This window comes from Mixophyes fleayi, chromosome 8 (genome assembly GCF_038048845.1).
Source record: "Mixophyes fleayi isolate aMixFle1 chromosome 8, aMixFle1.hap1, whole genome shotgun sequence".
NCBI lineage: Eukaryota > Metazoa > Chordata > Amphibia > Anura > Limnodynastidae > Mixophyes > Mixophyes fleayi.
In genome coordinates this window covers 20754171-20781202 of record NC_134409.1, presented here as the reverse complement: position 1 = coordinate 20781202, position 27032 = coordinate 20754171, and the positions used below count along the sequence as shown (strand labels likewise).

Sequence of the window (27032 nt, the reverse complement as noted above, 5' to 3'; positions counted from 1 at the left end):
CAACTACCATTAATGAGTACTAACTACAAACGTGTATGTTCTTGTGGATGCGTGTAAATGTGTAAACTTGTTATTTGTCACGTTTTGCGGCTGGATAGGCTTCCCCACGCCGTAGCGTGCTCTACGCATAATTTTCAGACAAAGACAACCAAGTTTGCTGGATATTAATTGAAATGACTTTATCCAATTTGCTGACTTTGACAAGGGCATAAGCACCGAGTAGCATGGCAGAGCAACCAGTAGGTGCCTAAGTCTTAGTAGACAAGATAGTACCAAGTACTCCCACTGGATTCTGATTATTGAATATTATATAGTGACACTATAGCATTCATAAACCAGTGTTAATGTGGGGTAAGATTACAAATAGAATGTACAATGGTATAAGTCTGAACAATCCCTGCTTTGAAACGTCCACTGATTGTTTCTTCACTAGCTGGTTGTAGCTATGAATAATGTTGCTATATAAAATGTAATAATAGTATATATAATACATACTGGTAGAGTTCACCTCAGTATTTTGCAGATCGACTTCCAGGATGCGCGTGTGACCTGGATTGAAAATCCAAAGTAAAAGAGAATTTGTATATGAAAATATTCAGAATCTAATTAGAATGCCGAGCAGGTTCCGTTGACCACTAGGGAGGCACTGTTTACCGATATGTTAATAGGCAGACCAGGACAAAGGCCAAGATGAATACAATATAGATGGAAACACAATTGTTCCGTATAGACCTGCATATGATTAGTCATGTCTGGAAGACTGAACAATGCACATTGCTCAACAAGAACAGACGTGAGCACAATATTAGTTACAGAACACAACAAACAAACTCGGCCACTTTATAGTCACCGGGCTTACACTGAACACCCAGCCAATACTTGGTATTGATTCTTTTTCCAATAGAATTCTCAAATTCCTTGACACACGTTAGTGACAAAAAGGAACCTTCTACATCAATTAAAAATATAAATCCATGGAAATTCAATATGCCTGCAAGCAACGAAATACAAGCGCTTGTAATAAGGCTACATTTGGGACAAAAGGGAAGGATAAAACGCACGTTATGCCGTGGGCAGGAAATCAATATTGCATCTGAAGAACTTTTTCAAGTAAACTTTCGTTGTCTACTAGACTGCTGGAATTTAATTTCTAATTGTGTCTTCATTACATAAGTATTTCATGTGGCTTTTAGAGCATTTTGTACTAATTTTCAAGTCAACTACTTTCATGTTTCCCCATTTTTGAATTGTGGATGTGTAAGGATATGTAATTTTAATGCATTGATTCTCTCCCAGGTCGTAACTCCCAAATACTTACCAGGGTGTCAATATACTGTACATTTCTGACTGCTTACATGTTAAGACTTTGTGGTGATATCTTCCAAGATTAGTACTCATGGAGAAAATGAATGTTGTCAAACAGTTGCATTTAATATTATAAAAATGTAATTAAAATCATTCCTTTTTGCAATGTTAAAGACAGATTATTAGGATATGCAAATAGCTAATGCAAGTAAATTTCCTGCGTTCACAGAAAAACCCTGCACTAACCTGGCGAGCAGTAAGACTTATTAAATGGCCCCCTTTAACATATTTGTATTGAAATTTTAGAATAACATACTTACTAAAAATAATTAAACTCTAGAAATATCATTACCATTCCACAAAAGTTACAAACTCCCCGCAATTTGCAGATCTTACCTGTCCACCCTGCCATCCCAAACAGCACAGTAATCCCAGAGATCCTTAGGGGTATATTTACTAAACTGCGGGTCTGAAAAAGTGGAGATGTTGCCTATAGCAACCAATCAGATTCTAGCTATCATTTATTTACTAGCATCTACAGAATGACAGCTAGAATCTGATTGGTTGCTATAGGCAACATCTCTACTTTTTCTCACCCACAGTTTAGTAAATATACCCCTTAATGTTTATGTAGTAACAAGATCTAATTTCTTATATATACTAATATTATTTTTTGCTGGCTCTCATGTCTGCTGATAGCACCAAGGATTTGACTGCTACAAAGCAGAAGGCATTTGTGTTGCAAACTAATAGCAAATCGCATCTGTCGTCTGCACACTGATCAATTTCCAACCTATCAGTCCACAAGTTAGTGGTTGAAGTGGAAATTTAGAAGTGCCAATATAGAAAATGTGAATAAAGTTTATAGTTTTACAATGAAAGCAGAAGAAGTGGCGGTATATCATACCACATATACACCCCCACTTCCACCACTGGTACTAGTGATATAACTTACCAATTGGGCACATTGAGATTAATTGATAGTCTGCAGGTTCATTAATATTGGTGTCAGCAGGATGCCCAATCACAAATTGCAATGCACTCTCTTGATTGTGGTTTGTGATTGGTCCTCATGATCCTCTCCAGTAATGTAGCTTTTAAGCTTTATTAATATTTTTAGCTTTTTACACATAAAAATGTGAAAATGGAATATTCCCCCACAAAATTTAATCTGAACAAAGTTTTGATGGAACTTCACTCTAGTACTTAGCTGTTAGATAAGTAAAGGAGAATTAAAGCGACCTTAGACATCAGTCTTTTCCTGACGATTTGTTGTGCTCATTTTAGATTAGAAGCCGGAGATGCCTCATTGACTTGTAATTTCTTACAGAACTGTGTTGAAGATGAAGTAGTGATAAATACAATACTGACTGTTCAGTGACCACATGTATGTTCATTTATTTGGAAACTGCAATTTAGATATTTGTAACTATTTCAGATGATTAATTATATATCGATTGGAGGCAGATATTTCATAAAATAACTTCCCAGTGTTACAGTGTTTTTTTTGTGTCAAAGAGGCAAAACATTAAACAATTACAAGTGAGCAGTTAGTGATTAGGTTAGCTCTCATAAGTACTTACCTTTATGAAATATTATAAAATTAAATTAACTTTTAAAATAAAAATAAAATTAAATAGTGACAGATAGAATATAAGTTAACAGAAAAAAGAAAATTGTTCACATATGGTATATGTTCTCCCTCCAGAGTACAATATGTAGGCACATATCTGCTGATTTTGAGAGTATCGTTTGCAAAATCACTCTGTGCATGCACAGGAGCGGGGTATACGTCCGTCAACGCAGCCCTGTCCGCTTTGTCTGTGAACCCAAAGGACACATACTACAGCCTACGATTTCTGTGAGTGAACAGGGCAGCGAAGGGACTTTTTGCTGTAGTCAATGTACAGTAAGGGCGTGCCAAACTCAAGCGCACCCAGCCATGCCCGAATAATGCCGAGTGTCTTAAAGTTACTTGTTTTTCTGCCGTATCTCTTGCTCCAGCTAAAGGACTAGTCTGATCAGTAGTAATGACAGTCTCATATGCATGCTATAACATGTGTTTGCAATAAGGAGTAACTGTAAACATTTATTTTATGCTCAGTAGAAATTGAAAACATTCTAATAGGTGTATTTCATGGGGGAAAACAAAACACTTCTTTTTAAACTGTTTTATCATTAATACCTATATTATAACAGGTGACATTAATTCAATATTTTTTTACGTGCGTATAATACTAAATGCGGGTTGCGCTCAGGATGCGTGCCTTGATGAATCAGGCCCTACATGGTTAATTACCAAATTTCTATTATGAAATGGGTTTTCCGCCTTCAGATTGCATTCACGTATGCTTTGTACGTACCCTCCTGCAGCCTTTACTATACACATTCCTTTTTTCTGTCTAGCTTCCTTCCGTTTTTAACCATGTACTTATATTATTATATCATTACAAAGAGTTGTTCATTTTCTTTGCCGTAGGATATGACATAAAGCTGGTGGAAAACTCATTTAAGATAAATTCTCATCTCCGTCTTGTAGACATACTTAACGTAGGACACATAAATTGTAGTTGTTATTGTCATATAAACATGATTATTCATGGAGGAGCTATGATTCATTTTATGCTGTTGCCTTTTGTTGGTAATACATATATTCATAAAGCAAGGTGAATTTCATCATGAATAACTGATACCAGTGTCAGGCGCATGTCACAAGAGGCCACTTGCCAACATTCTGAAATAATTGCCTGGGACATTTTGCTGCTGAGCTAGTGTATCTAAGCACATCCTCTGTGGTACTGTCTAGGAGGACCTTGGTGTGTGACAATTCCCATCATGACTGAACTTGGTTATGATGTATTTTATATGTGTTTTCAATACGTTTCTTCAGGAAATGTGGTAGTAACTAATAACGCCAAGAGGATAGGAATAGATAGCTAGAATTAGTCACTATACAGAATAAGAAAGTGTGTTGTGCAGATAATCAACTCAGAAGAAATTGTACCATTCTAGATGTCATCATCATCATTGGCTATTTATATAGCGCCACTAATTCCGCAGCGCAGTACAGAGAACTCACTCACATCACTCCCTGTCCCATTGGAGCTTACAGTCTAAATTCCTTAACATACACACACACAGACGGAGAGAGACTAAAGGCAATTTAATAGCAGGAAATTAACCTACTAGTATGTTTTTGGAGTGTTAGAGGAAACCCACGCAAACACAGGAAGAACATACAAACTCCACACAGACAAGGTCATGGCGAGGAATTTAACTCATGATCCCAGTGCTGAGAGGCAGCGCTAACCACTGAGCCACTGTGTAAACATTTTAATGGGCAAATTTTTAAAATATTTAAGTCTCCCTGGAAATTAGGGACTATTGGGAACTCTGCACCCAGTTTTGTATTTACAAATTACAGAAGCAGATTGTCCAGACAGCTAGTTTTTTTATATTAGCTCTAAATAAGTCTCCAGTCTGCAGATATGGACTTACACACTTTATTCAGGCCTTGATTTAGTTTCCATGGTGTTCACACACGAATGCAGTTTTGCACATTAAGGGCTGTGCACACACAGTGCTGCTTCAGCATCTGTGGTATGAAGAGGTTTCGCTGAGTTTAGCCTCTTGCTGCTATACCTCCTATGAAACATATTTAATTGATCTCTATGGTGAAGTACACAATGTTCCAAGGAGTATTTTCTGGTTGTTAATGTTCATACTTGTGTTCCGTTTGTACTCCACCATAGAGATCAATTAATCCTATTTCAAATGATGCGTAAGCTGCTTTTAGCATGTGGCTCATCTCAAACAAACCAACATGGACCATGTCTACGAAGCCTAACAGGAAACATTGTAAGTATTTTCTTATCGAAGCCAGGTAAGACGTTGGCTTAAAGTTGTTATTTTAATTGAATCTGTATAATTCATATCTTGCTTTTATTGTAGTGATTTATCACCGATACACAATAGAGGCAGACACATTGTAGACTGCATTAATTCACTAGGAACTAGTGACATCACTGTCCTGTGAAATTTGGGACTGTTGGGGGCATAACTACTTTTGTTCCTATGGCATTTGTTTAACTACTAATTTGACCTCAATATTGTGATACTATTTAGGATACTAAATGTGTCTAATATACTATGACAACACGCATGTGCCCTGAACTCCACATAGGAAATCCAAATTTACACAACTTCTGAACTCATACAGGCCAACTTTTAAATATGATTGGGGGGGGGGGCGTATGATACCCCCCAACCCTCCAATTTTACTGAAAATTGGCATGCATACAGCACATATATGGAGGGTGCTCAATCACCCACAGAGCTGGCTCCTATGCCCACACTGGTGTAAAGGGGAAAAAAATCTAAAAAAAAAAAATACTTTCTAAAGTAGGGCACACTTCCAAGTTTGCCCTATCAACTCCCGATTTGATCATTTAAATACCAGACTCACAAAGATATGTTTCATATTTGCAATTTTTCTGCTGCAAAATTAGCTCTTTCTTGGTTAAACTCGTGGAGCGTCTGAGTACAACTAAATTCTGTGGTTGCTTATAACTCCAGACGCCTATTATGTTCTGGTATCAGTAGTTGATGGGGAGCGCTGTCGCTGTATTGCCATTTGGAGGCTCCTGGGGTACCTCTTGGCAAATTAGCTCACAATTTAAAAACACATATACGTATGACCCAAAAACAGGGACTCTCACTGTTTAGAGTTAGCATCACCCTATTAGCAGAAGTGCATTGTCGGGGCTGGTGGCTTATCCTACATTTACAAATGTGTGTAACTGAAAATTCTGCATTTATATGTACAAGTAGAAATAGCAACTCTTTTGCTGGATAAAGCAGTGTGCTGGGGAATTTTTCTCTGTATTTGTTCCTTTCTCGATAACTCCGTCCTTTCAGGCACCTGCTGTGAACCTATAAATTAATTGAGCAACTTTCATTTCTGTTTTGCTTGATTACAACTCCGTCATCGTCATGTGCATAAAAAAAAGTACAAAAACCAGTGTATTTCTGCCTATATGCAGAGCCGTAGACATCTCAAGATGTGTCTGTCTCTAACATATGCACTGTGTATATGTCATGTCATCATCAGCAAGAATTTGCACCTGCCCTGTAGCAGGTGAATATATGTATATATTGTATATATGTATATAGTGTATGTATGTATATACGCCTCTGAACATATATGTGTGTTTCTGCAGGTCTGCATGAGACGCATTTATGTAAACATGCCTTTACTGTACGTAGCCTGCGTTTGTACACCCTTTCCTCCGCCGTCCCACCTCTCTTGATGCAGGAGGGCGTAAATGCAGCATCTCGAAAGTCTACACAGGTGCATATACGCACGGCCACTTTCTGGGCATGCACATAGCGACTTCACGCAAGATACGCTCTAAAAACTGGTCCACGTACCCCGCTCTGCCTTATTCCCATCATGTTCATATGCATAAGCTGACTTTTTGCTAATTATACACTAAACTTGTATAAATACTGTAAATGAATTATTGGGAATTTACACAAAAAAGTTGATGCATAACAACTATTAGATATGTGTGTTGTTATCTGTTGTAGTCTAAATGCACAATATAAAGTGCTGCCAACATTTTAAAACATTTTCCAGGGACAGTTTTGCTGCTGAGCATCATGTCAGGTGTATTGACAGTAGTGTACTTTCTCTATCTGAAATATTAATTTTCAATAAAACCTATAAAATAAGTAAATACAAAGAATTACAGCAAAACATACATGTTATTGTGCAGTTGGTTAATACTAAAGAAAATAGACATTTTCAAAGTTAAATATTTCCTGAGACAAAACTTTAAATCCCTGGAAATTAAAGACAGTTGCCAGTGGTAACTATGTGCAATATATAGGGATAAATGACTTTATAGGCACTACAGATGCACAGTGCAGGGATAGGCAACCTGTGGCACCCCTATGACTACAAGACTCAGTGTCCTGCTGGGACTTGTAGTACCACAGCACAGTTACAGGTGACAGACATGAAATGCTGGGTACACCATGCCCAGCTGGGTGCCCAGAGCTGGCAGCGCAGGGGTTAGCAGCTGATAGGTGTCTCGGGAATCCATTGCTCTAGCCTGGCCGCCGCCGGATCCTCCGTTGCCAGGGCAGCCGCGTTCTGCCGATCGCCGAACCCGGGCCCGTCAGCGGGCGGACCATGTACGCCTTAGTCCGCTTCCTGGAAGACAACGTATGTGACACGTTACCGGCGGCCCGGTTCCTGGGCTTCCACCCCAGCTCACCGGAGGATTTCGATAACCGGAAGGTGTACACGGTGTACCGGAGCCCGGAGGAGGAAGCCGGGGACAGCGCGGCCCCGCAGCATGCACAGATCCTGGCGCTGGCAGGTGAGTTACATACATACATATATATATAATGGTGACCTGTCGTAGTATGAGTACAATCCGGGTGGGGGCTGTGGGTGACCGGGTGATGGAGGGGGCTGTGGGTGACCGGGTGATGGAGGGCAGCGGGTACATAATGTATTGCACCTGTTACATTTTGTGTTTTGACCAAATACACAACTCACCCCCAAGTCAAGTCATGCACCTGTGGGAGTGGGGGCAGGTGACGGGTGTGTTTGGGGGGGTGACAAGATGAGACGGTAGTTGTATTAGTCTCGGGGAAGTTGCACCCTTCATCCTGGGGTAAGTGGCTCAGGAGGTAAGATTACAAAACGAATATGATGGTGCAGGTGACAGGATGAGCCTGGGGTGATAAGACTCGTCTTGGGGTGCAGGTGTCAGGATAGTTATAGGCTGATAAGACTAGGGGTGCAGGTGTCGGGATAGTTATAGGCTGATAAGACTAGGGGTGCAGGTGTCGGGATAGTTATAGGCTGATAAGACTAGGGGTGCAGGTGTCAGGATAGTTATAGGCTGATAAGACTAGGGGTGCAGGTGTCGGGATAGTTATAGGCTGATAAGACTAGGGGTGCAGGTGTCGGGATAGTTATAGGCTGATAAGACTAGGGGTGCAGGTGTCGGGATAGTTATAGGCTGATAAGACTAGGGGTGCAGGTGTCGGGATAGTTATAGGCTGATAAGACTAGGGGTGCAGGTGTCGGGATAGTTATAGGCTGATAAGTCTAGGGGTGCAGGTGACAGGATGAATGTAGGTTGATAGAAGTCTGGGGTGACAGGACAAGTCTGAGGGTACAGGTGCCAGAATAATTACAGGGTGATAAAACAAGTTTAGGGGTGCAGGTGACTGTATGAGTTTAGGATGATATAACATGTCTAGGGTTTGGGATGTTGTTGACAGAGTTTTACTTAGATTGGTGAATCCACTTCATGGATCGTTTAAAATATGCTTCAAATCACACAGACTACTCCTAGCTATGAAAAATAAATATCATTGCATCCTTTCAAGCAGAAAATTGACTAATGATACCTATTGTGTGCCAGATACAAGAAGTACAATAATATATTAAACCATGCTGACAAAGCAGCTATGATTGAATGACATGGAGACTAGCACATGTAGGCAGATTTTCCTGATGGATTTTAGGTCATGGAAGTGGAAGTTGATTATAAAATAAGGAAAAAGTCTGAACAAATAGGTGTCGGCATAATACACGCACCTTGGTGATGAAAGAACCGATGCTATGATATTTAAACATTGGAAAGAAACATGTCGCTGTCCAACTGTTGTGAAACTATAAGGTCTGTCCTTGCATACCACTCCCAGGGAATTGTAGTTCCACTACAGCTGGTGATCCATGGTTGCCTAAGGATCATCATCACCATTTATTTATATAGCACCACTAATTCCGCAGCGCTGTACAGAGAACTCACATCAGTCCCTGCTCCATTGGAGCTTACAGTCTAAATTCTCTAACACACACACAAAGAGAGAGAGTAGTGGCACAGAGGTGATTCTCCACTGTAGTCATGTTAAAAAAAACAAAAAACATTCAATATTTTACCCCATAGACATCTTTTAAATATTCTTTGAGCATTTCACACGTATAACTATCCACTGTCAATCACTGCTGACAGTGATTTAGCACGAAACGCTACTGAACGGATGCACACGGTTTAATTACACTCTAAAGCAGTGATGTGTAGCTAGTTTTCCCTTTGCATGTTAAATCTCAAAATTACCTGAAAATAGCCCAGTATTTAGATGAGTGGGTTTCAGCAGCAGAAATCGGCAGAATTTAAAATACGCTCATGCAAAATATTTCTCTGTAAATATGCTGACAAATTGCCCGTGTGCCACTACCCTAAAGCTGGGTACACACTTGAGGTTTTTCATCCAATTATGGTGTCGATCACACGATAAACGACCTCTTGGTAAGATATCGCATTGGCCTGTACGCTTCCACGAACATGTTTTCTTGCACCAAAGCACTTCGTATTGTTTGATTTAGTTTTAGAAAGTGCCTAAAAATCACTATCACCCGTGGAACGATGTCGGGCAAATGCGGAAAGTGCGTGTGCACTCACAACCAGCAGTGTAGGCAGATCTCTATAGAGTGTGCAGAGTCATGTTTCTTTTCTACAGATGGTTATGAGAGATGAAGAGCACAGATCTGAAGGTAAATTGTGTATATACACATAAATCTGCATGCTCATTAGGAATTTCAGTCGTTGGTAAAATCATCATCAGCAGCTATTTATATAGCGCTACTAATTCCACAGCGCTGTACAGAGAATTCACTCACATCAGTCCCTGCCCCATTGGAGCTTACAGTCTAAATTCCCTAACATACAAACGGACAAAGACAGAGATAGACTAGGGTCAATTTGATAGCAGCCAATTAACCTACCAGTATGTTTTTGGAGTGTGGGAGGAAACCGTAGCACCCGAAGGAAAACCACGCAAACACGGGGAGAACATACAAACTCCACACAGATAAGGCCATGGTTGGGAATTGAACTCATGACCTCAGTACAGTGAGGCAGAAATGCTAACCACTGAGCCACCGTGGAATTGTATCTGCAGTAATTTTCTGTAGTTTGTACCCAGCTTAAGACAATAGTAAAGCTTAACAAGCTAAAGTTCATTTATTTTATATTGCCAGTCTTACTGACATGTATGTTTTAACAACTATGTATTAACTTTTATTTAATGGTTTTTCCACCTTATAAAGCCTCCTTTAACCACATCTGGTATATCAATGCAGCCCTGCTAGAGAACTGTGACATATTTCCCAGTTTAGCTGTTTCCAGTATTCACTTGGCCATGGAACTTGCCAAACGTGAGCTGGGGTCGATAGCATCAACCCAAATATTAGCTAGCTTCTGATTCGCCAAAGGATTGTGACTATATACTTGATATAGCCCATTGAGATCATCATTGGGACCCCTTTGTTAGTGAGAGCCCCTTTGTTTAAGAAGACCCACAATTTCCATTCCCAAACTGTGCAATGTTGCAGCATGTCCGTCACTTGCTCTTAAAATGAAAATAAAAAATGACTCCCTCTGTGGAAGGAAAGCCAAACAATGTAAAAGTGAAGCAAATCAAAACACCACACATGCAATTACATCTAGATTTTCTTATGACCTATATAGGCAGACCAGAGTGTAGAATACAATTAGCACAACCCACAAACATATTCCTATCTGCAATGTTAACTAATTTACTTTATTGCTTTTAAGGCCCTTACTCGTTGACATTAAAATACATGCTCGCCTTTTAATGTGTATAAAAGCATGTAAATATATATGGGAATGGAAGCAATTGGCACCAATGCCGGCATACCCACTTGACTTTGCACTTGCAGTTGGGAGCATTTGTTTTGTGGAACTATAGTTTTTGACTCTGCATACTCCATTTACTTACGTTCACCATAAATTAATTAATGTGGGTTAATGAAGTGTTTACCATTGGCCCTCCCCAACCCCAATGGTATGTATTGGTTTCCACCACGTCTCAAGCATAGTGGTGTTTACCATAATGCTAGTGGGTGACCTGCTTGTTCAATATTGGGGACAACTCCCACTATTTTGATGGTGCTCCCCAACTAGTACTTCTCTGCCAGCCTTTATTTCATCTCCGTATCAATCACAGGATGAGGAACAAAGCACTGCTAGCGTTGGGTTTTCTCAGTTGTCTATAGCATTCTGTACTATGGGTGCGAGGTATCTAACGAATGCAGTGCTAGATTTTGATTTGTCATATTATTTAAACACCTCCATCCTAGGCACCCACGTTTAGGCCATATTGAAAGAAAAGGGCTGTCCAATAGCAATCCATATAATATATTCAGTAGGTATATGTAATTTCCAGTAGTTTAATAAAGCACCTTTTTGGTTTCGGCATGAAATTGACTGCTTGAAAGCTGAGGCAAAGATACAAATCTATTTAGCACACTTTGCAAGATTTACAGAAGAGAAAATAGATGTTCTAAAAGTAAGTTTTTGGAAGGCTTGAATTCTGAAATCATATGCAGTTAGATACAAATAGTTCTTTGTTCTATTTTCATTGTAGAGCTATAAAATCGTATCTGCACATTTTCAGAAAATATTCACCTTTTGGAAGCTGCATCGTTTTAATGTTTGCAGCACAAAGCATATTTTGATCTTCAAGAGAAGCCAAGTCTAATCTGTTTAATGTGCTTTCCGTTCTTTTTTTAAAGAAAACAAAACCGATCTGGAAAACCGCGTAATGCAGAAAAAAATCAAAATCCCCAAGCTGTGTCTGAACTCTTTGGAAGGGTCTTGGGAGTTTAAAGAGTGCGAGGAGGAGGACAGCGAGCGCCGACACAGTAAGGTACATGCATAAACTTTTCTCCTCAGAACGTACGTGTTGTACACAATCACAGAGCAGACACACTGACTCCTCAGATGCTCAGCTGTTTTCTAAATACTGCATTGAAAAATGGAGAGTAAATGACCAAGATAACAGGGAATTGTATTTTCATGCTAGAAAAGTTCATAGCATTTAAATGAACTGGTCATTTGTGCACAATGGTGGCAGCCATTTTCAAACCTTTGCCAACTTTCACAAGAATCATCATCATAATTTATTTATATAGCGCCACTAATTCCGCAGCGCTGTACAGAGAACTCATTCACATCAGTCCCTGCCCCATTGGAGTTTACAGTCTAAATTCCCTAATATAGACACGCACTCACACATAGACAGACAGAGACTAGGATCAATTTTTGATAGCAGCCAATTAACCTACCAGTATGTTTTTGGAGTGTGGGAGGAACCCGGAGCACCAGGAGGAAACCCACGCAAACACAGGGAGGACATGCAAACTCCACACAGATAAGGCGATGGTCGGGAATCAAACTCATGACCCCAGTGCTGTAAGGCAGAAGTGCTAACCACTAGGCTACTGTGCTGCCCCAGCCTGTCAAAACGAGTGACATCACAGATCCACGGGGTATCCGCCACTTGATATGCGATATAAATACTACAGAGCTTATTCACAGGCTCCTGGGTTAAAGCATTTGACTGAATTCTCAGTTTCCAGCTTTACTTATTGCTCTGTCCTAATTGGTTGATTATAATGTACACATTCTAAGGTGTAATGTGCTGTAACCAGGACAGTCTGGTGCCAGTGGAAGCGCACAAAACCACACTAAAGCATTCATATGAAGTTGGGGGTCAGGGAAGATGTGTCCACATGTAATATAAAGAATTAAGGTTGTTCTGCATCCCCATATTCTAAACAGAAGTAATACTGCAGGACTAGACTTCCTTTGCCTACCTGTAATCCCCACCATGATCTGTGCAGCTTTGTAAGTGAAAACACCAATGAGTTAGGCAGTGTTGAATAGACCATGCCATTGACAAAGGTTGTATTATTTAAAAACTGTGTACAATGTTTTTAAACTGTTCATCGAACTCTTCATAAAATGATGGATGTAGATGAGCTGCAGGGTACCACACGCTGTCCTGAGTGGGTTCTTATGCAGTCCTCATGACCAGAGTAACTTTGCTTGTAGGGTCCCCTTCCTACTATGTGTGATGTTACAGGTTATTAACACCGGTATGTAACAGATCTCTAGCCAATCATAGCTTAACCTACATTACTGTACGTTTTACTAGCCAATCATAGGTTAACCTACATTACTGTACATTTATTTTACTAGCCAATCATAGGTTAACCTACATTACTGTACATTTTACTAGCCAATCATAGGTTAACCTACATTACTGTACATGTTATTAGCCAATCATAGGTTAACCTACATTACTTTACATTTTACTAGCCAATCATAGCTTAACCTACATTACTTTATATTTTACTAGCCAATCATAGCTTAACCTACATTACTTTACATTTTACTAGCCAATCATAGCTTAACCTACATTACTTTACATTTTGCTTCACACTGATGCTCTTAATATAATCTGCTACCTCTCTACAAAGTTAATACATGGCTCTTGTGGAGGAAGAAGAGGCCCTTGTAAGGTCTTTGAAACACACCAGGTTGCCCACTACTGATGAAGACAGCACTTCTCTGCCCCTGCAGTGCTTGTGATGTACTGTCCAAGGCTAGTTTGGGTAGAATTCCAGAAGTCAAACATTAATGCAGAATATTCAGGTGCGCAACCTCTGCAGATATCAGGGGTCCCACGAGATCGGTGGAACGCCTGAAACCAGGTATTAACTTATGGAACTCCACCCAACACTAAAAAAAAGTCATCTATTAAGAAATTTTTCTCTACTAAGTACTGAGGCTCTTATAATGCAGTGTTTGGTTTTCATTGTCCTCCTTATATTGCTGCAGTGGTACGTTAAACATTACTGCCTGGTAGCTGGTGAAATAGTTACCGTGTGGTGTATGCAGCTTGTTTTGTTTTATTTGTCAGATTGCATTTCTCAGCACAAAGAAAGTATTGCTGTAACATAATTCTAATAAGGTTCTTCTGATCTTTGCCTTACAACTGGACCATGACATTAAAGTAGATAACGGCCTTCTTAGTTAGGTATCATTAATTGGGCAAAAACACAAAGAAAGTTCTGAACTAATCCAGTGTCAGCACTGCAACCCGAAAATCTTTATTACCCCATATTTCACATCGGTGTACATCTGCCAGAGAGAAGGTTAATGATGTATTCAAGCCGAATATCTCTGAACCTTGATTGCTTGCACATAAAGTATTGCTTTAACTAATTGTGCAGTAATGAATCATGATTTATTTGTTGTGTTTTACTTAAGTAGAACTTGGGATCACTGATTTCTCCTTTAAAACTGCTACATTTCATTACAAGATGAAAGTGAATATCAGCATAAGTTAGGAGAGGTGTTTTTCTGGTCGATACACCATTATATTTATTATATACAGTGCCAAACATATTACACAGCGTTGTGCAGAGACTATGGGGTATATTTACTAAACTGCGGGTTTGAAAAAGTGGAGATGTTACCGATAGCAGCCAATCAGATTCTAGGGCCTGATTCATTAAGGATCTTAACTTGAGAAACTTGTTACAATGCAAGGGGTGCAAATTAGGATTTTGTTTTGCACATAAGTTAAATACTGGCTGTTTGTTTTTTCATGTAGCACAAAAATACTTGATAGCTTATTTGTACACTGAAATTTAAAGTTGATATTTGTGTGCTACATGAAAAAACAGTCAATATTTAACTTATGTGCAAAACAGAAAATTAATTTGCCCCCCTTGTATTGTAACATGGTTTTGTCCAGGAGACTTAAATAAGAAACTTCTCAATTTAAGATCTTTAATGAATCAGGCCCCTAGTTATCATTTATTTAGTGCACTCTACAGAATGACAGCTAGAATCTGATTGGTTGCTATAGGCAACATCTCCACTTTTTCAAACCTGCAGTTTAGTAAATATACCCCTATGTTGTCATTCACATAATATGTGAGTTCTCTACAGCACTGCCGAATTAGTGACGCTATATAAATTGTTGATGATGATGATGTTACACTGGACTAATCAAGGAGAAAGTGTGATGGGTCAGTATTTAAAGACTCATTTAGAGCTGCTTTGGGGGTAATGTGACCATTCTTGTATAGTAATTGGGTGAACTTCTTTAAAGTAGAGCAACCTTCCAGTGACTACACGAAATGTGTTGTCCTCATATTCATCGTAGATTTGGTCATTTACCAGAAATGAGTTAATTTCTTACCAATATGGGTAAATATAATATCCAAGATCAGTACATTTCACTCAAATATAGTGAAGAAATGTCTAGTTGTCACATTATATATGGGTTCTAAAGCATAATTATCAATGTTTTTCCATCTTTTACCTCAGACACTGGTAAATTGGCTGCTAGGCTTTCCAGGGTGAAGAGAAAGGAGAGAATATGATCTTTCAAGCTATTATTTGGGCTGGCTTGTGTAAATTTATTCTGTGAAATTCATTTATACTGCTCAATCCTACAGGAATATGGTTGCACTTGTTGACACTGATTGCATCTGTCAGCCACATATATCTTTTTGATTTTGAAGTGTGATCAGCTAGTTCTCTCACGCTGTCACATATAAAATGGACCGAGCGTTATCCATGAAGGAAAATGCAGTTACTGATTCCACTAACTATCTAGGCTTTCCTGACAATGCTAGCTATTCTCTGGTGTTTATTCTGTGTTTAGTAATGTGCATGCCCAGCAATTACATGGATATTTCCTTCATCTCTGACTAATACAGGTCTTTCTGGTGCACAATATCTTCATGCAGCAGCAATATGGCTGCAGATGCGGCACTGGGAAGCCTGTATAGCCTGTTTAGCACACATATAATCACAGGATCGCTCTTTTAGGCCTGTTTCCCACTTGTTTCCTGAAGCATGAGTCTGTTTTGGTGGGCATCATTTTTCCCTCCCTTCCTTTATGATAAAGCCTGGCTTTTGTGTCTGGCATCTTTAAACCGTGCGTCGTGCCCTTTTTTACTGGTCTATAATTCTGTCTGGTTTACTAGCCCACAGAATGAAATCTGACAGTACCATGATGGTCTTGTGCTCTCCATAATTTGTTTTTTGATCTTTTCACTCGCCCTTGCAGAATTTCCCTTTCTTACAGGCCTGTAATCCAACCAACACCAATTGTTTCCCAATAATTTACAATCTCTCTCTCCTAATATACCCAATATACTTATGCCTCTAACAACTTTGCGTTCATATTTACATATTATTTTTTGAATTCTACCCCTATACAGGCCAATGGAGACAGATGTGATTTTCGTAGTGCATGACCCTACGTAACAAGCTTCTCTTCTTTTACTTATGGCACATTACGTGTATGAATTTTAGTGTTAAGAGCTTCTGGTTCTTATATTGGGAAACATTACCCTCATGTTATTTGCATCCATGTTATTGGTATTCAGGTACTGTCCTTTAAAAAACAAGAGTGGGTTCACAGGTAACAGTGCTATCCCTGCTAATAAGTCAGTTATTATAGATCCTCATCAGGTTAGGATGGACCTTCTGGACAGGTAGACAATTATCCACTGCTCCATAGACTCCATTCTTCTGCTAAAGATGGGATCCTACATCCCGCCCACATATAGTAGCTCTTTGGTTCAAGAGGGGTCTTTCTTTATTTTTCATTCTCTCCAAACTGAAAGAGCTGCACAGATGGGTCCTGTATCCCCACTGACTTCTCGGATGACCACTCTGGGCCTGGAGGAGACCTGGAGGCAACTGACTGCAATGAGAGCATATTTATGTTTCTCAGCAATTCACATATGGACACGGCCCTTGACGCACTAACTGAATCCACAAATCCTACACACTGAGTCTCTCATTAGAGAAACTGGTGCAGGCTGAGTAAGGTCTACACCCTCTCCATTTTAGCTGCACCTCTTTACTAAGGAGGGTGCAATAGCTGCTTAGTAGCCTGACCTTGCTCAATGCTTACACTGCAGATACGCATAAAGCATGTGTTAGTAAATCTGTACTATTCATGTAGAAAAGGTGAAGCAACTTCTATTTTTAAATTTATTTTTATACAAGTGTTGATACTGTAATTCAGGTTTATAACGCTGTCCTGTTAACATTTAATGTTAACAGCGCACAAAGGAATCACTTCACCTGCATTTTGTTCTGAAGTGGTTGAATACCACTCCAGTATCATTGCAGGTGTATAATCTTTGTCATATCAAAATACTCTCCTTCTTCTCGCCTCTAGGATCTTCCTCGCTCTTCCTCGATCCTTGCTCGTCTCTGGTAACCACCTGTCACTCCCTCCTACTAGACTTCTCCCGTGCTGCTCCCCACTTATGGAATTCCCTACCACGCCCAATAAGGCTTTCCCACAGCCTTCAAATCTTTACACGTTTTTTTTTTTTTAGCTAACCTTATCCCTGATGATACTATTTACACTAATATACCCTCACAGCTGTCCCAATCTCTATTCTGAGCCACACTCTCTCCTCTTGTTTCAGCTGTGCCCTCTTCCACTTAGAATGTGAGCTCTCTAATGAGCAGAGTCCTTCATACCCATTGTTTTCGTGTCTGGGTTTATTTTGTCTACCTCATATGTCCTTGTTTTATGTATGTACTGTTTTTGCTACTGTACGACCATGATAATACTAGTATGTATTGTCAGCTTGTTCTGCACTGCTTTAGGAAGAAACACAGTATAAATTGAGTGGGTATTAGAAAACAAACTAAGAGCGTCCTACTCTCAAGCTTATTATCTACAGGAATAAGTTAGATTGTACTAAAATTACTTTTCATGACACAAACTGTGATTGAAATAGTTACTTGTGTTTTTAGAGCGGGGCTGGAGATGTCCCAGGAGACAGGCAGCTAATACCTTTTAAGAAATACTGCTGGTGTCTAACCGCTTTGAGTCTTTTCTGTTGATGTCTATGAATGCATCTCTTCCCTGACCCCTTAATCTATCCTGCAGCCTTGAATTCTGCATTATTTTCTCTACCCCTGATTTAGAGACCAGACGGAAGAAAACAAGTGGAAGGAACTCGCAAAAGCATTGAAGCAGTTGTGGCCCGCCTTGAGAAGCAGAATGGCGTGGGGCCCAGCCACAACTCCAGCTGCGATGACACTTTCCTGGAATCCTGCCACGTGGCTGGAAACATGGACAGACTGGACGATGCTCTGATTCCCCACGTTTTGTATGAGGAGCTCCTGAGGAGTTACCAGCAGCAGCAGGTTGAAATGAGGCATATCCAGCATGAACTGGAAAGGACTCGGAGGCAGCTAGTTCAGCAGGCAAAAAAGCTGAAAGATTACGGGACTTTAGTCACAGAAGTGAAGGAACTTCGGGTCCTGAACAGAAGGCTCCAGGATGTCTTACTGCTTAGACTGGGCAGCGGTAAGTGGCTTAACTGTACTTTTATATATAAGGCTTAGACACGCTGTGACTATCCAGCTGTTGTGGATCTATAATTGAACTGAACAGTTAAAGGGATTGTCCATTTTTGTGTAAACCATTCTTAATCAATTGTGCCCCCAAACATATAGCAATGGAGGGGATTCGGCTAGCTGCTTTTTATGCTTGTGATGTTTGACGAAGAATAAGCGCACTGCAATCCATCCATTGACCTTTAATAGAACTCTATTTAAGTACTGCGGACAGACCGACTCCCTCTGCGCTAAGAACCATAGATCAGATCCCGCTCCCTTATTTGCTATACGTAGGGAGCAGAGTGAATTATTAATACAATAGGAAAGAGCTGCTGTAGCCTAGTAATTCATTACATTTTGGAGGGTATGCTCTATAAATGTAGAGCAAAATTTGGCTAATTATTACAGAAGAGTAAAATTGGCAGCATGTCTTCTAAAAATGACTTAAAGTTTAAAAGGTATTAGCTGAAGAAAAAGGGGGTTGCTTCCTGAAAATGTTGATAAATTAGTCCCATTAAGCAAAAGTGGCGCGGTTATGGAACAGTGGAAAATGAGATTAGAGATTTAAAATGTGTTAAGTAAATATTTAATAGTCGTTTATCATGTTGCCACATCTAAGGGAGTGGAAAATAAGGCAGCTGTCACAAGCCGCGGCGGTGCACTCACCCGTCACGACTCTCTGCTCCAAAGGCATCCCGGGCCGTCACCATGACGACCGGGACGTCATTTCCTCTCCTGGCCCAACCGTTGCCAGGACAACAATCGGAACGCCTCCTGCTGTCAGCGCCGCGTCCCGGCATGATTCACAGCCGGGTGCACGTAAAACAAATGAAGTGTTTGCCACATTAGGATAGATAAGAGGGGGCATGTAACTCCAATTGGAGTTTTTGTATTATGTTTATTCTGCATACTGGTTCCGGGTCAGCCATGACCTTACAGCCTATAGTTTTAATCAGCTGAAGCTGGGGCTGATTGCCAGTCCTGGGTGTGCTCCTTCCTCATTGGTCCATCTAAGTTTATAAGGCAGGGAGGGCTTATCCTCCCTACTAGTTATAGCGTCTCAGTTCCTGGTTAGCTAACCTGTTCCTGTCTGTTTCTCTGATTTTTGGATTGATTACCGTGTATGACTCTTTGGCTTGTTTTCCTGGATTTGATTGTTTGCTCATGGCCCTGCCCTTGCCTGTGACCCGGATACCCCTGTTTGCTGCCGGCCCAGACCTTTGCCTATACCTCACTACGCTTGTCTGCTCCAGTCTGTGGACCTCAGCTTATTCCTGACCACCCCTGCTTCCTGTCATCACCTCATCTGCGGTACTGCGGCGTTACTCATAAACTTACACTACATTGAGTTTAAGACCTGGGGGCATCTGAGTACCTGTGAGCATAACTAGTCTCTACGGAAAATGCGGCTGCTAAAGATGAAGACCTCTACTCCGACAGTTCTGAAAGTTTATGATATCTGCCGCTAGTCGTAACAGCAGCCCTCACTTTCCACACCTTTATCTGGTGTTTTCTTAAAAAGCACCAAAAACCGTTAATAGGCAGTAATGAGTGTAGTTTGCTGGATGTTTTTGTAGGAAGCAGTATGTGCCTACTGTTACAGGCTTGCACAGTGAAGTACATGCTCCTTTCTGTATTCATCTGCTCTCGCGGTTTGTGGAAAACAATTCTGAAATGGAAAGTGAACATTTTTAATGCGTGTCACACAACAGCACTCACCTGAGACTTGTATGTGACAAAGGGTTAATCACACAACCGCATAGCTTGCTAAAAATGATTAAACCCCCTTTTTTATTCCGTATGCTCACTATTAATGAACTATTAATTAAAAACTGCCACCACCGAGGTATGTTTCAAGCAATGACACTCTCACTGGAAGCCTTCCGTCGCTCCCCTCCCTATCTCTATGCTACTGTCAATCATTAACACAAGTAATGCCCAGTTAGTTGCCAAGCTGACCATGAGTCCATTAAGAACACAAAGACAGAACCTTAATAAAAAAAGGTTTAATATGAGAAAATACTCAAAATGCATAATGAATAAAAGGAAAATAGGATAACAAAATGTCATACAATAATATTTAGCAAAGCAGGCTTCTTAAAAATAAAAGGAGAAAATACAGAAATGGAAACTTAGTGTTTCTTAGAATTATGCCCCATTAAATCAGATTGGTCTCCAGGTAAAAGGAACACTTTTTTGGCTTCAGTCCCAGGGATTTTAAAACACATTTTCCCTCCTGTGGTGTCACAGTGAGAGGTGTGTGTACATGCCAGGGGGGTGGCAATGACACTTCCTTTCAGAGCATATTTCATATTCATGAGGTTTTATACAGAAATACCTTTGAGGCTGAGCTTGGTATACAGCAAACCCTCACCCGCTGTGGAGACAGAAAAATAGAAGGGGAGAGGCTAAGTCACTGGGATGGATGGAGCACACTGAAGGAGAGACAGTAATGGCCCCAGCTTAGTGTGTGACTCTTGATGGTGCTACTCAACAGGGGTGGACGAGGAGACTGAAGTGGGGAGCCAATGCTCTCCAACACTGACAGCCTGGCTCCTGGTGTGGACTGTCCACATGCTCTATTATGCATCACGCTATTTTTGACAGTGGCGGCAGTGGTGCGGAACAAACCTGCGTGCATGCACGGTGGTAGGGAAATTCAGAGGTTTAGTGGGGAGTTTGGCTGATAGTTTCTGGGCAGATAGTAAGCGCCTTTTACTGACCAGCACCAGATGTTGCAGATAAGGAACATTTGCTGTCATGCTTGATACTCTACAAGTCGGTCATATATGTTGTTTCATTCCCTGCCTGAACTTGCTACCTGACTCAAGTGTTAATTAAGTACGGTATTTGCTGAATTCAATTCACTTGTGACATTTCACACCCAACGGCCATGGTGTATGGTGTTACAACCCCTTAATATAATCCATACCTGAACTGCACTTTTTAGCCATGTTGTTATCAGGAAGTATCAGTGATGGAACTATAACATATCCTTGGAAAAGTACTTCAGGGGTTAAATTCCACCTCCACAGGGAACACTCAGGAGTTGAGTGAATTAAGTTACCATTGTTATTTTTGTTTACTCCCTATTGCCCACTAGTGAGCTCTACAGACAGCCAGGAGTCGAACCCAGCAGGGGTCACCTGAGGGAGGACACCTGGGTAGTTAGGGGAGGGGGCTGGATAGTGTGAGAAGCCCTCCAATCGAGACCTTTTGCTACTCCCCTGGCAGTTCTCAAGGTGGGATTATGAGGTGATGAAAGAGGCTACCCTGGGAGCTGGACGCGTATGTGACTGACTTTGGCCAAGAGGTGATGCTCTGCCAGAGATGTGCTGTGGAAACTATCTCACTGGATTTATTTGAATTGAGTTTGCCACTTGTTGGACCTGCTATTGTTAATGGGGCCATACTGTACCTATCCCACTGGATTTATTTGAACTGATTTCCTCACTTGTTGGAGCTGCTATCATTAAGGGAGCTGTGCTGTATTTAATCCTGTTCTGCAGAATAAATCATCCTTCTGTTTTTCCTCTAATACCGTGTCTGAGTGATTTGGGAACCACGTATCTTCACACCCATTAATATAAATTAAGATAGTGTTAAAACATTAATTAAATAGTTGTTAAAAGGGTTTTATTTTTAAGTAGTTAGGTGGTTTAAACCGTCATTATTTTAAGTAAAAAAAGTTAGCTGTTTTCAAGCTAAAAAGTCTTAATATCCGATTGCTCCATTTCAATTTTCAAGTAGTTTTTTTTGTGTTTAAAGATTTTTTTTTGGTGCAGATGTTAGGACATTTTTATAAAAAGTGGAATAATTTGAAATTTTGCTTGTTTTATCTAATTTGCCTGCAGTTTGGGGATTGTGATGCTTGCCTGCAGCTAACACAGTTTTGCTTTTATTTCTATACTACACAACTTTTATAGAATATCCCCTAACTTACATTTTTTCTAGCAGTGTTTTTACACAAAATAAAATAAAGTGCTTAGTTGTTATAGGATATAACATCTTTTTTCAATGCACCAATTATTTAAATGTCCCAAATATGTTTTTTTCTCTCCATTTTCCTGTATCAATCGGTTACTTTGCATTTTAACTCCGTATCTAAAGCAAGTTCTATATACCCCTCTGCTGGCCGCATACGATTACATTTATAGATAGCTAAAGTGAAAATAAATCCTGTCCATAAGTACAGAGTTTTATAACTATAAAGTTTGAAGTTTTATCTTGGCAACTTTTTCCTTTTAAGTTATAATTTCCTCTGGATCTGTAGTGTGTCTTTGTGTTGTGCCCTCTCTTCTCTCTCCCACACATTAATCACGTAAGGCATTTAAATGTACTCTGATTTATCTACATCATAACAACCTTAAACCATTTTAGTAGCCCCTCTTTACACAATTTATTGCTCTCATTTTGAGCACAGAACTCCGGGTGAGACCAGTAATCTATAAACTGATTTGAAACCCTGTCGGCTGCTAACAAATCTGCGTGCACTGTCCCCGCACAACCTGGAAAATTCTGCTGACTTCAGTACACTGCTGGCCCCTTCTAGACAAAGCAGAAGTGCTTCTCTACCTTACGCAGAGCTAAAATATGTTTTATTTACGTCCTCCAGCTCTTAGGATAACAGCACACTGGTGGGGGTGTCTCTTGCGCTCTTAAGAAGCGCTCATTTATAACCTATAGCAGTTCTGTCGGAACTTCCAAAAACTTAAAGTTCTATTTGGAGCTAATGAAAGTAGTTCTATGCATACTAGTAATAGTTGTATAAACCTTGACTAGATATTATTGTTGCTTAGTGATTTTATAACTTCAGTGTCCGATAGAAACACTGGTGTATTGCGGCTAATAACATAACCATTATTGTAGGTTATAAGGCGACATATATACCATATTCCATGGTCCTAAGGGAAAAGCGCAGACCAAGAAGCGCTGTGATTGGTTCCACAATGTTACATTTGTTCTTCCTAGCGAACTCCAGCCAATCAGTGTTCACATGGGAAATACTAGGGTAAGGTGCATGCTGGGTATGGGCTTCTCCAGTTTCAGGCTTAATAGGGACTATATAAAGGCTTGATGGGTTGCATGTTATGCAAAGTGCATTAAAGGAAAACTCCACTATTTAGTGGATTAATTAATAAAAGAAATATGCCTCTCCCCACAATACAGCAACCCCCTATATTTGATGATTTTCTGTATATGTACAGATTTTTAATTGACTAGAAGATACATGATTCAGCACATAATAACTAAACTGTTATCTGATTTCTGAAGCTGTCATTATAACTTTGCCCCGATAGAATAACATATCAAAAATTGCAGCATAAACGAATGTTACATGACGGTCTCTCAACTTGCACATTTCCTCTCCCAGTACAGTAGCTCAGGGAAAACCTTTCGCCCTCCTCTACCTCATCCTTTCCCGTATTTCGGAGTGTTTCTTGTTAATGCCAGGCCCCCTCACCTTCTGCTAACCTTCAGCAGATTTTTCAGTAGTGCTTTTGTGCTGTCTCAGCGTTTGATGTGTAAAGGCGTATAGTTTAGGATGTTTCCCAGGTGGTCTCTGAAGCGCCATCGTTCTCTCGTGGAACATGTATACAGTGCTGAGATTAGACAATTGTCCTTAAAGGCAATCGTTAGCCCATCCTCCAATTTCAGTAGCATAAGCAGTATCTTACTAAAACTGCATCGTTCTAAATAATTATTCAAAAATCAATGCCACAACGTCATTCTGGGTGCACACACCATTCAGATAGGATATTAAAACATGTGTTAGTGATAAGTAATGAATGTTTCTTTTGTTGCTGATAATGCAGGATGTGGATGGATGTAAGCGAAGATCATTTCAAAGGTGCGACTGTCACTACTAACTGCCTGAGTTTAACCCGTTTCCTGGAATTTAAACACACATCAGATGTACCTGTTATCTTACAGAATAACACTTTTGCAGTACATAAATTAAAAGGAGTTTGCACCTAAAACATGTATTTTACATACAGCCCCCATTTTCTAGACTCCCTTATTTTAATATATCCGTAGTTGACTTGATTTGTGCTAGAATCTAGCTACAAGGTCTCTCTGAGGCCTCTGGTTCAGCTTTCCCTGTAGCTGATTATGAGGTACTAGATTGTGATAGCACTTCATAATATGTGCTATAGTGTAATGTGCTGTCCCAGTATAACAAATTATAGCATCATGATAGAGCAGGAAACGTTATCGTAGGCTGGCAGCATAACGCCTTAGTGTTATAACAGCAGTGATAATGTCATTTTGGGTATTTCCTCCTCCTCCTCATCATCATTTATTTACATAGCGCCATCAATTCCGTAGCACTGTACAGAGAATTTTTGTCATTTACATCAGACCCTGCCCCATTGGAGCTTACAGTCTAAATTCCCTAACACACACACAGACAAGGATTAATTTTGTCAGCAGCCAATTAACCTACCAGTATGTTTTTGGAGTGTGGGAGGAAACCGGAGCACCCCGCAAACACAGGGAGAGCATCCAAACTCCACACAGATAAGGCCATGGTCGGGAATCGAACTCATGACCCCAGTGCTGTGAGGCAGAAATGCTAACCACTGAGTCATAGGAACGGGGTGGGATGTAAAAATATTGGGTAGAAAATTAATTTAACACTGATCATATCTGTGAAAAATAGACATTGGATATGAACCCTGTGAAACAGCCGGATCTACTTGAATATTAAATGGGTTATTTTACTAGATGTTTAGGTTATTCATTTGTGTACTTCTACTGGCCAAAGTAACATTTCGGTCGTTCTGTATTGAGCTATGTGTCCCCTAGCGTAAGTTAGGAGGATATTAGAATGCCCTGACTACCTAAATCGTTCATGTATCTTTGACACTGCTATTGATTTTTCTATTCTGCACACTGTTTCCATCACATCCTTCTCTTGCATCAGCACTCCTTTACATAGATTCAGAGATGTTATGTAGACAGATGATTATGAGTGTACTAATGGTACCATTAAAGGAGAACTCCGCCTGTCACACATTTCTGCACTCACATTACTTATGCCTTAAATGGCATATTCTCTGATTTAGTTTTCTAAACAACATGCTCCCAGTGGACAGTGGTGGTTATACTAATGCACTCGACTCTGTGAGGAGGTAGACTGTGTAAACCCTACAAAACGTTGGCGTCCTACATCTAGTAGGGCGAGAAAAAATAACACTTATTTAATTGTAACCGTGGAGTACGGTGGGTGGTGATAGATGTACTACGGATCATTGTCTGGGCTTGCGTTGTATTCCGGGCTCGTCTTTGTTTTTTAAACCGTTTATTTTGAACTACATCAAAAACATGAAGACACAAAAACGGACATATGAACCAAACATAATAACTAGATTACAGCACATAACAAATATTATTACATTTAGTTGAACAGATTGGACTATAAGTCTATACGGCATATAATAAGCGTTGACCCATAAAACAGTATCATACGTTGCCATGTTAAAAGTGAAACTATGATGCAGCGTTTTTTTTTTTCCAGTTATATTCAAAGGGGGAGTAAATGAGGGAAGGAAGGGGCGGAAAAACATTGGGGAGGCCCAATCACCCTGTTTTACTCCACACTTGTGGTACGTGAGTTAGTGAAACAAAACCAGGGTTCCCAAGTCTCATGGAATTTGGGCAAAGTATTGTTGGGTCGACCAGTGATATATCCCATAGAGCAGTGGATTCCAAACTTTCAAGGCACCCTTAGGGTCTCCAAAATTTTTTCAAGGCACCCCTAAGCCAAAATAATTACCACTGGCCCTGGTCGAGGCACCCCTGTGAGATCGAGGCAGCCCAGGGAGCCTAGGCGCACAGTTCGGGAACCACTTCTATAGAGGATAAATGTCCTATCCTATTCATCAGTGCTATTCTGGTTAGTGGAGGGGTGTTGTTTCCAATTTCTCGTTATTAAGACTTTGGAGGCCTGGTATATATGTATTATCAGTTTATCTGTGATTTGCTCAGGCGTTGGATAGGTCTATTGAGTAGAAGTATGAAGGAATCCCTCGGTATCCGAAGCTTCGTTATCAAATCTATCTGATCTATGGTAATAGTCCAGAACTATCCAGGTTTGTTGTTGACAATAAGGTGCTTGTGTTGTGGGTTCTGGAAAAAGTCAGACAATGGAGAAAGTGGAGGTAGTATGATGAGCCTAAGTAAATAAAGACAGGTGTATTTGGCAAGAAGAGAGGAGAAGCCTAGTTTGTATATGGTTTATCTCTCTCTGGTTGGGAATATGCTTCTTGGTTGCCAGGAGACTACTTGAGAAAAATGTCAATGAAACCAGAAGTGATGGGGGGATCTAGACTTTCCAGACCTCTCTTTCAAATGACAGGTCACAGCTTGGGAGATTTAAAGGTATCAGAGTAAAGAGTGAATGTGTGATGTGTGTGCTGACGTTTGTTATAGGTT

The 27032-nt window shown here is 40.2% G+C and overlaps 1 protein-coding gene across 5 annotated transcripts in view; it reads left to right on the top strand.

The window, feature by feature from the left end:
• LOC142099006 (cytosolic carboxypeptidase 6-like) overlaps nucleotides 1-27032 on the top strand; it is a 1251957-nt gene that overhangs the window by 860521 nt on the left and 364404 nt on the right. For 2 of the 5 annotated variants that reach the window (XM_075182043.1, XM_075182039.1), the window contains exons 1-3: nucleotides 7218-7691; nucleotides 11930-12063; nucleotides 18177-18561. The exons of 2 other annotated variants lie outside the window; for them this stretch is intronic. In XM_075182043.1, coding sequence (XP_075038144.1) covers nucleotides 7502-7691; nucleotides 11930-12063; nucleotides 18177-18561 — 709 coding nt within the window. In that variant the 5' untranslated portion in view covers nucleotides 7218-7501. Of the gene's footprint in view, nucleotides 1-7217; nucleotides 7692-11929; nucleotides 12064-18176; nucleotides 18562-27032 lie in introns of those variants that run through there. One more of the 5 variants, XM_075182042.1, reaches the window with a different exon arrangement.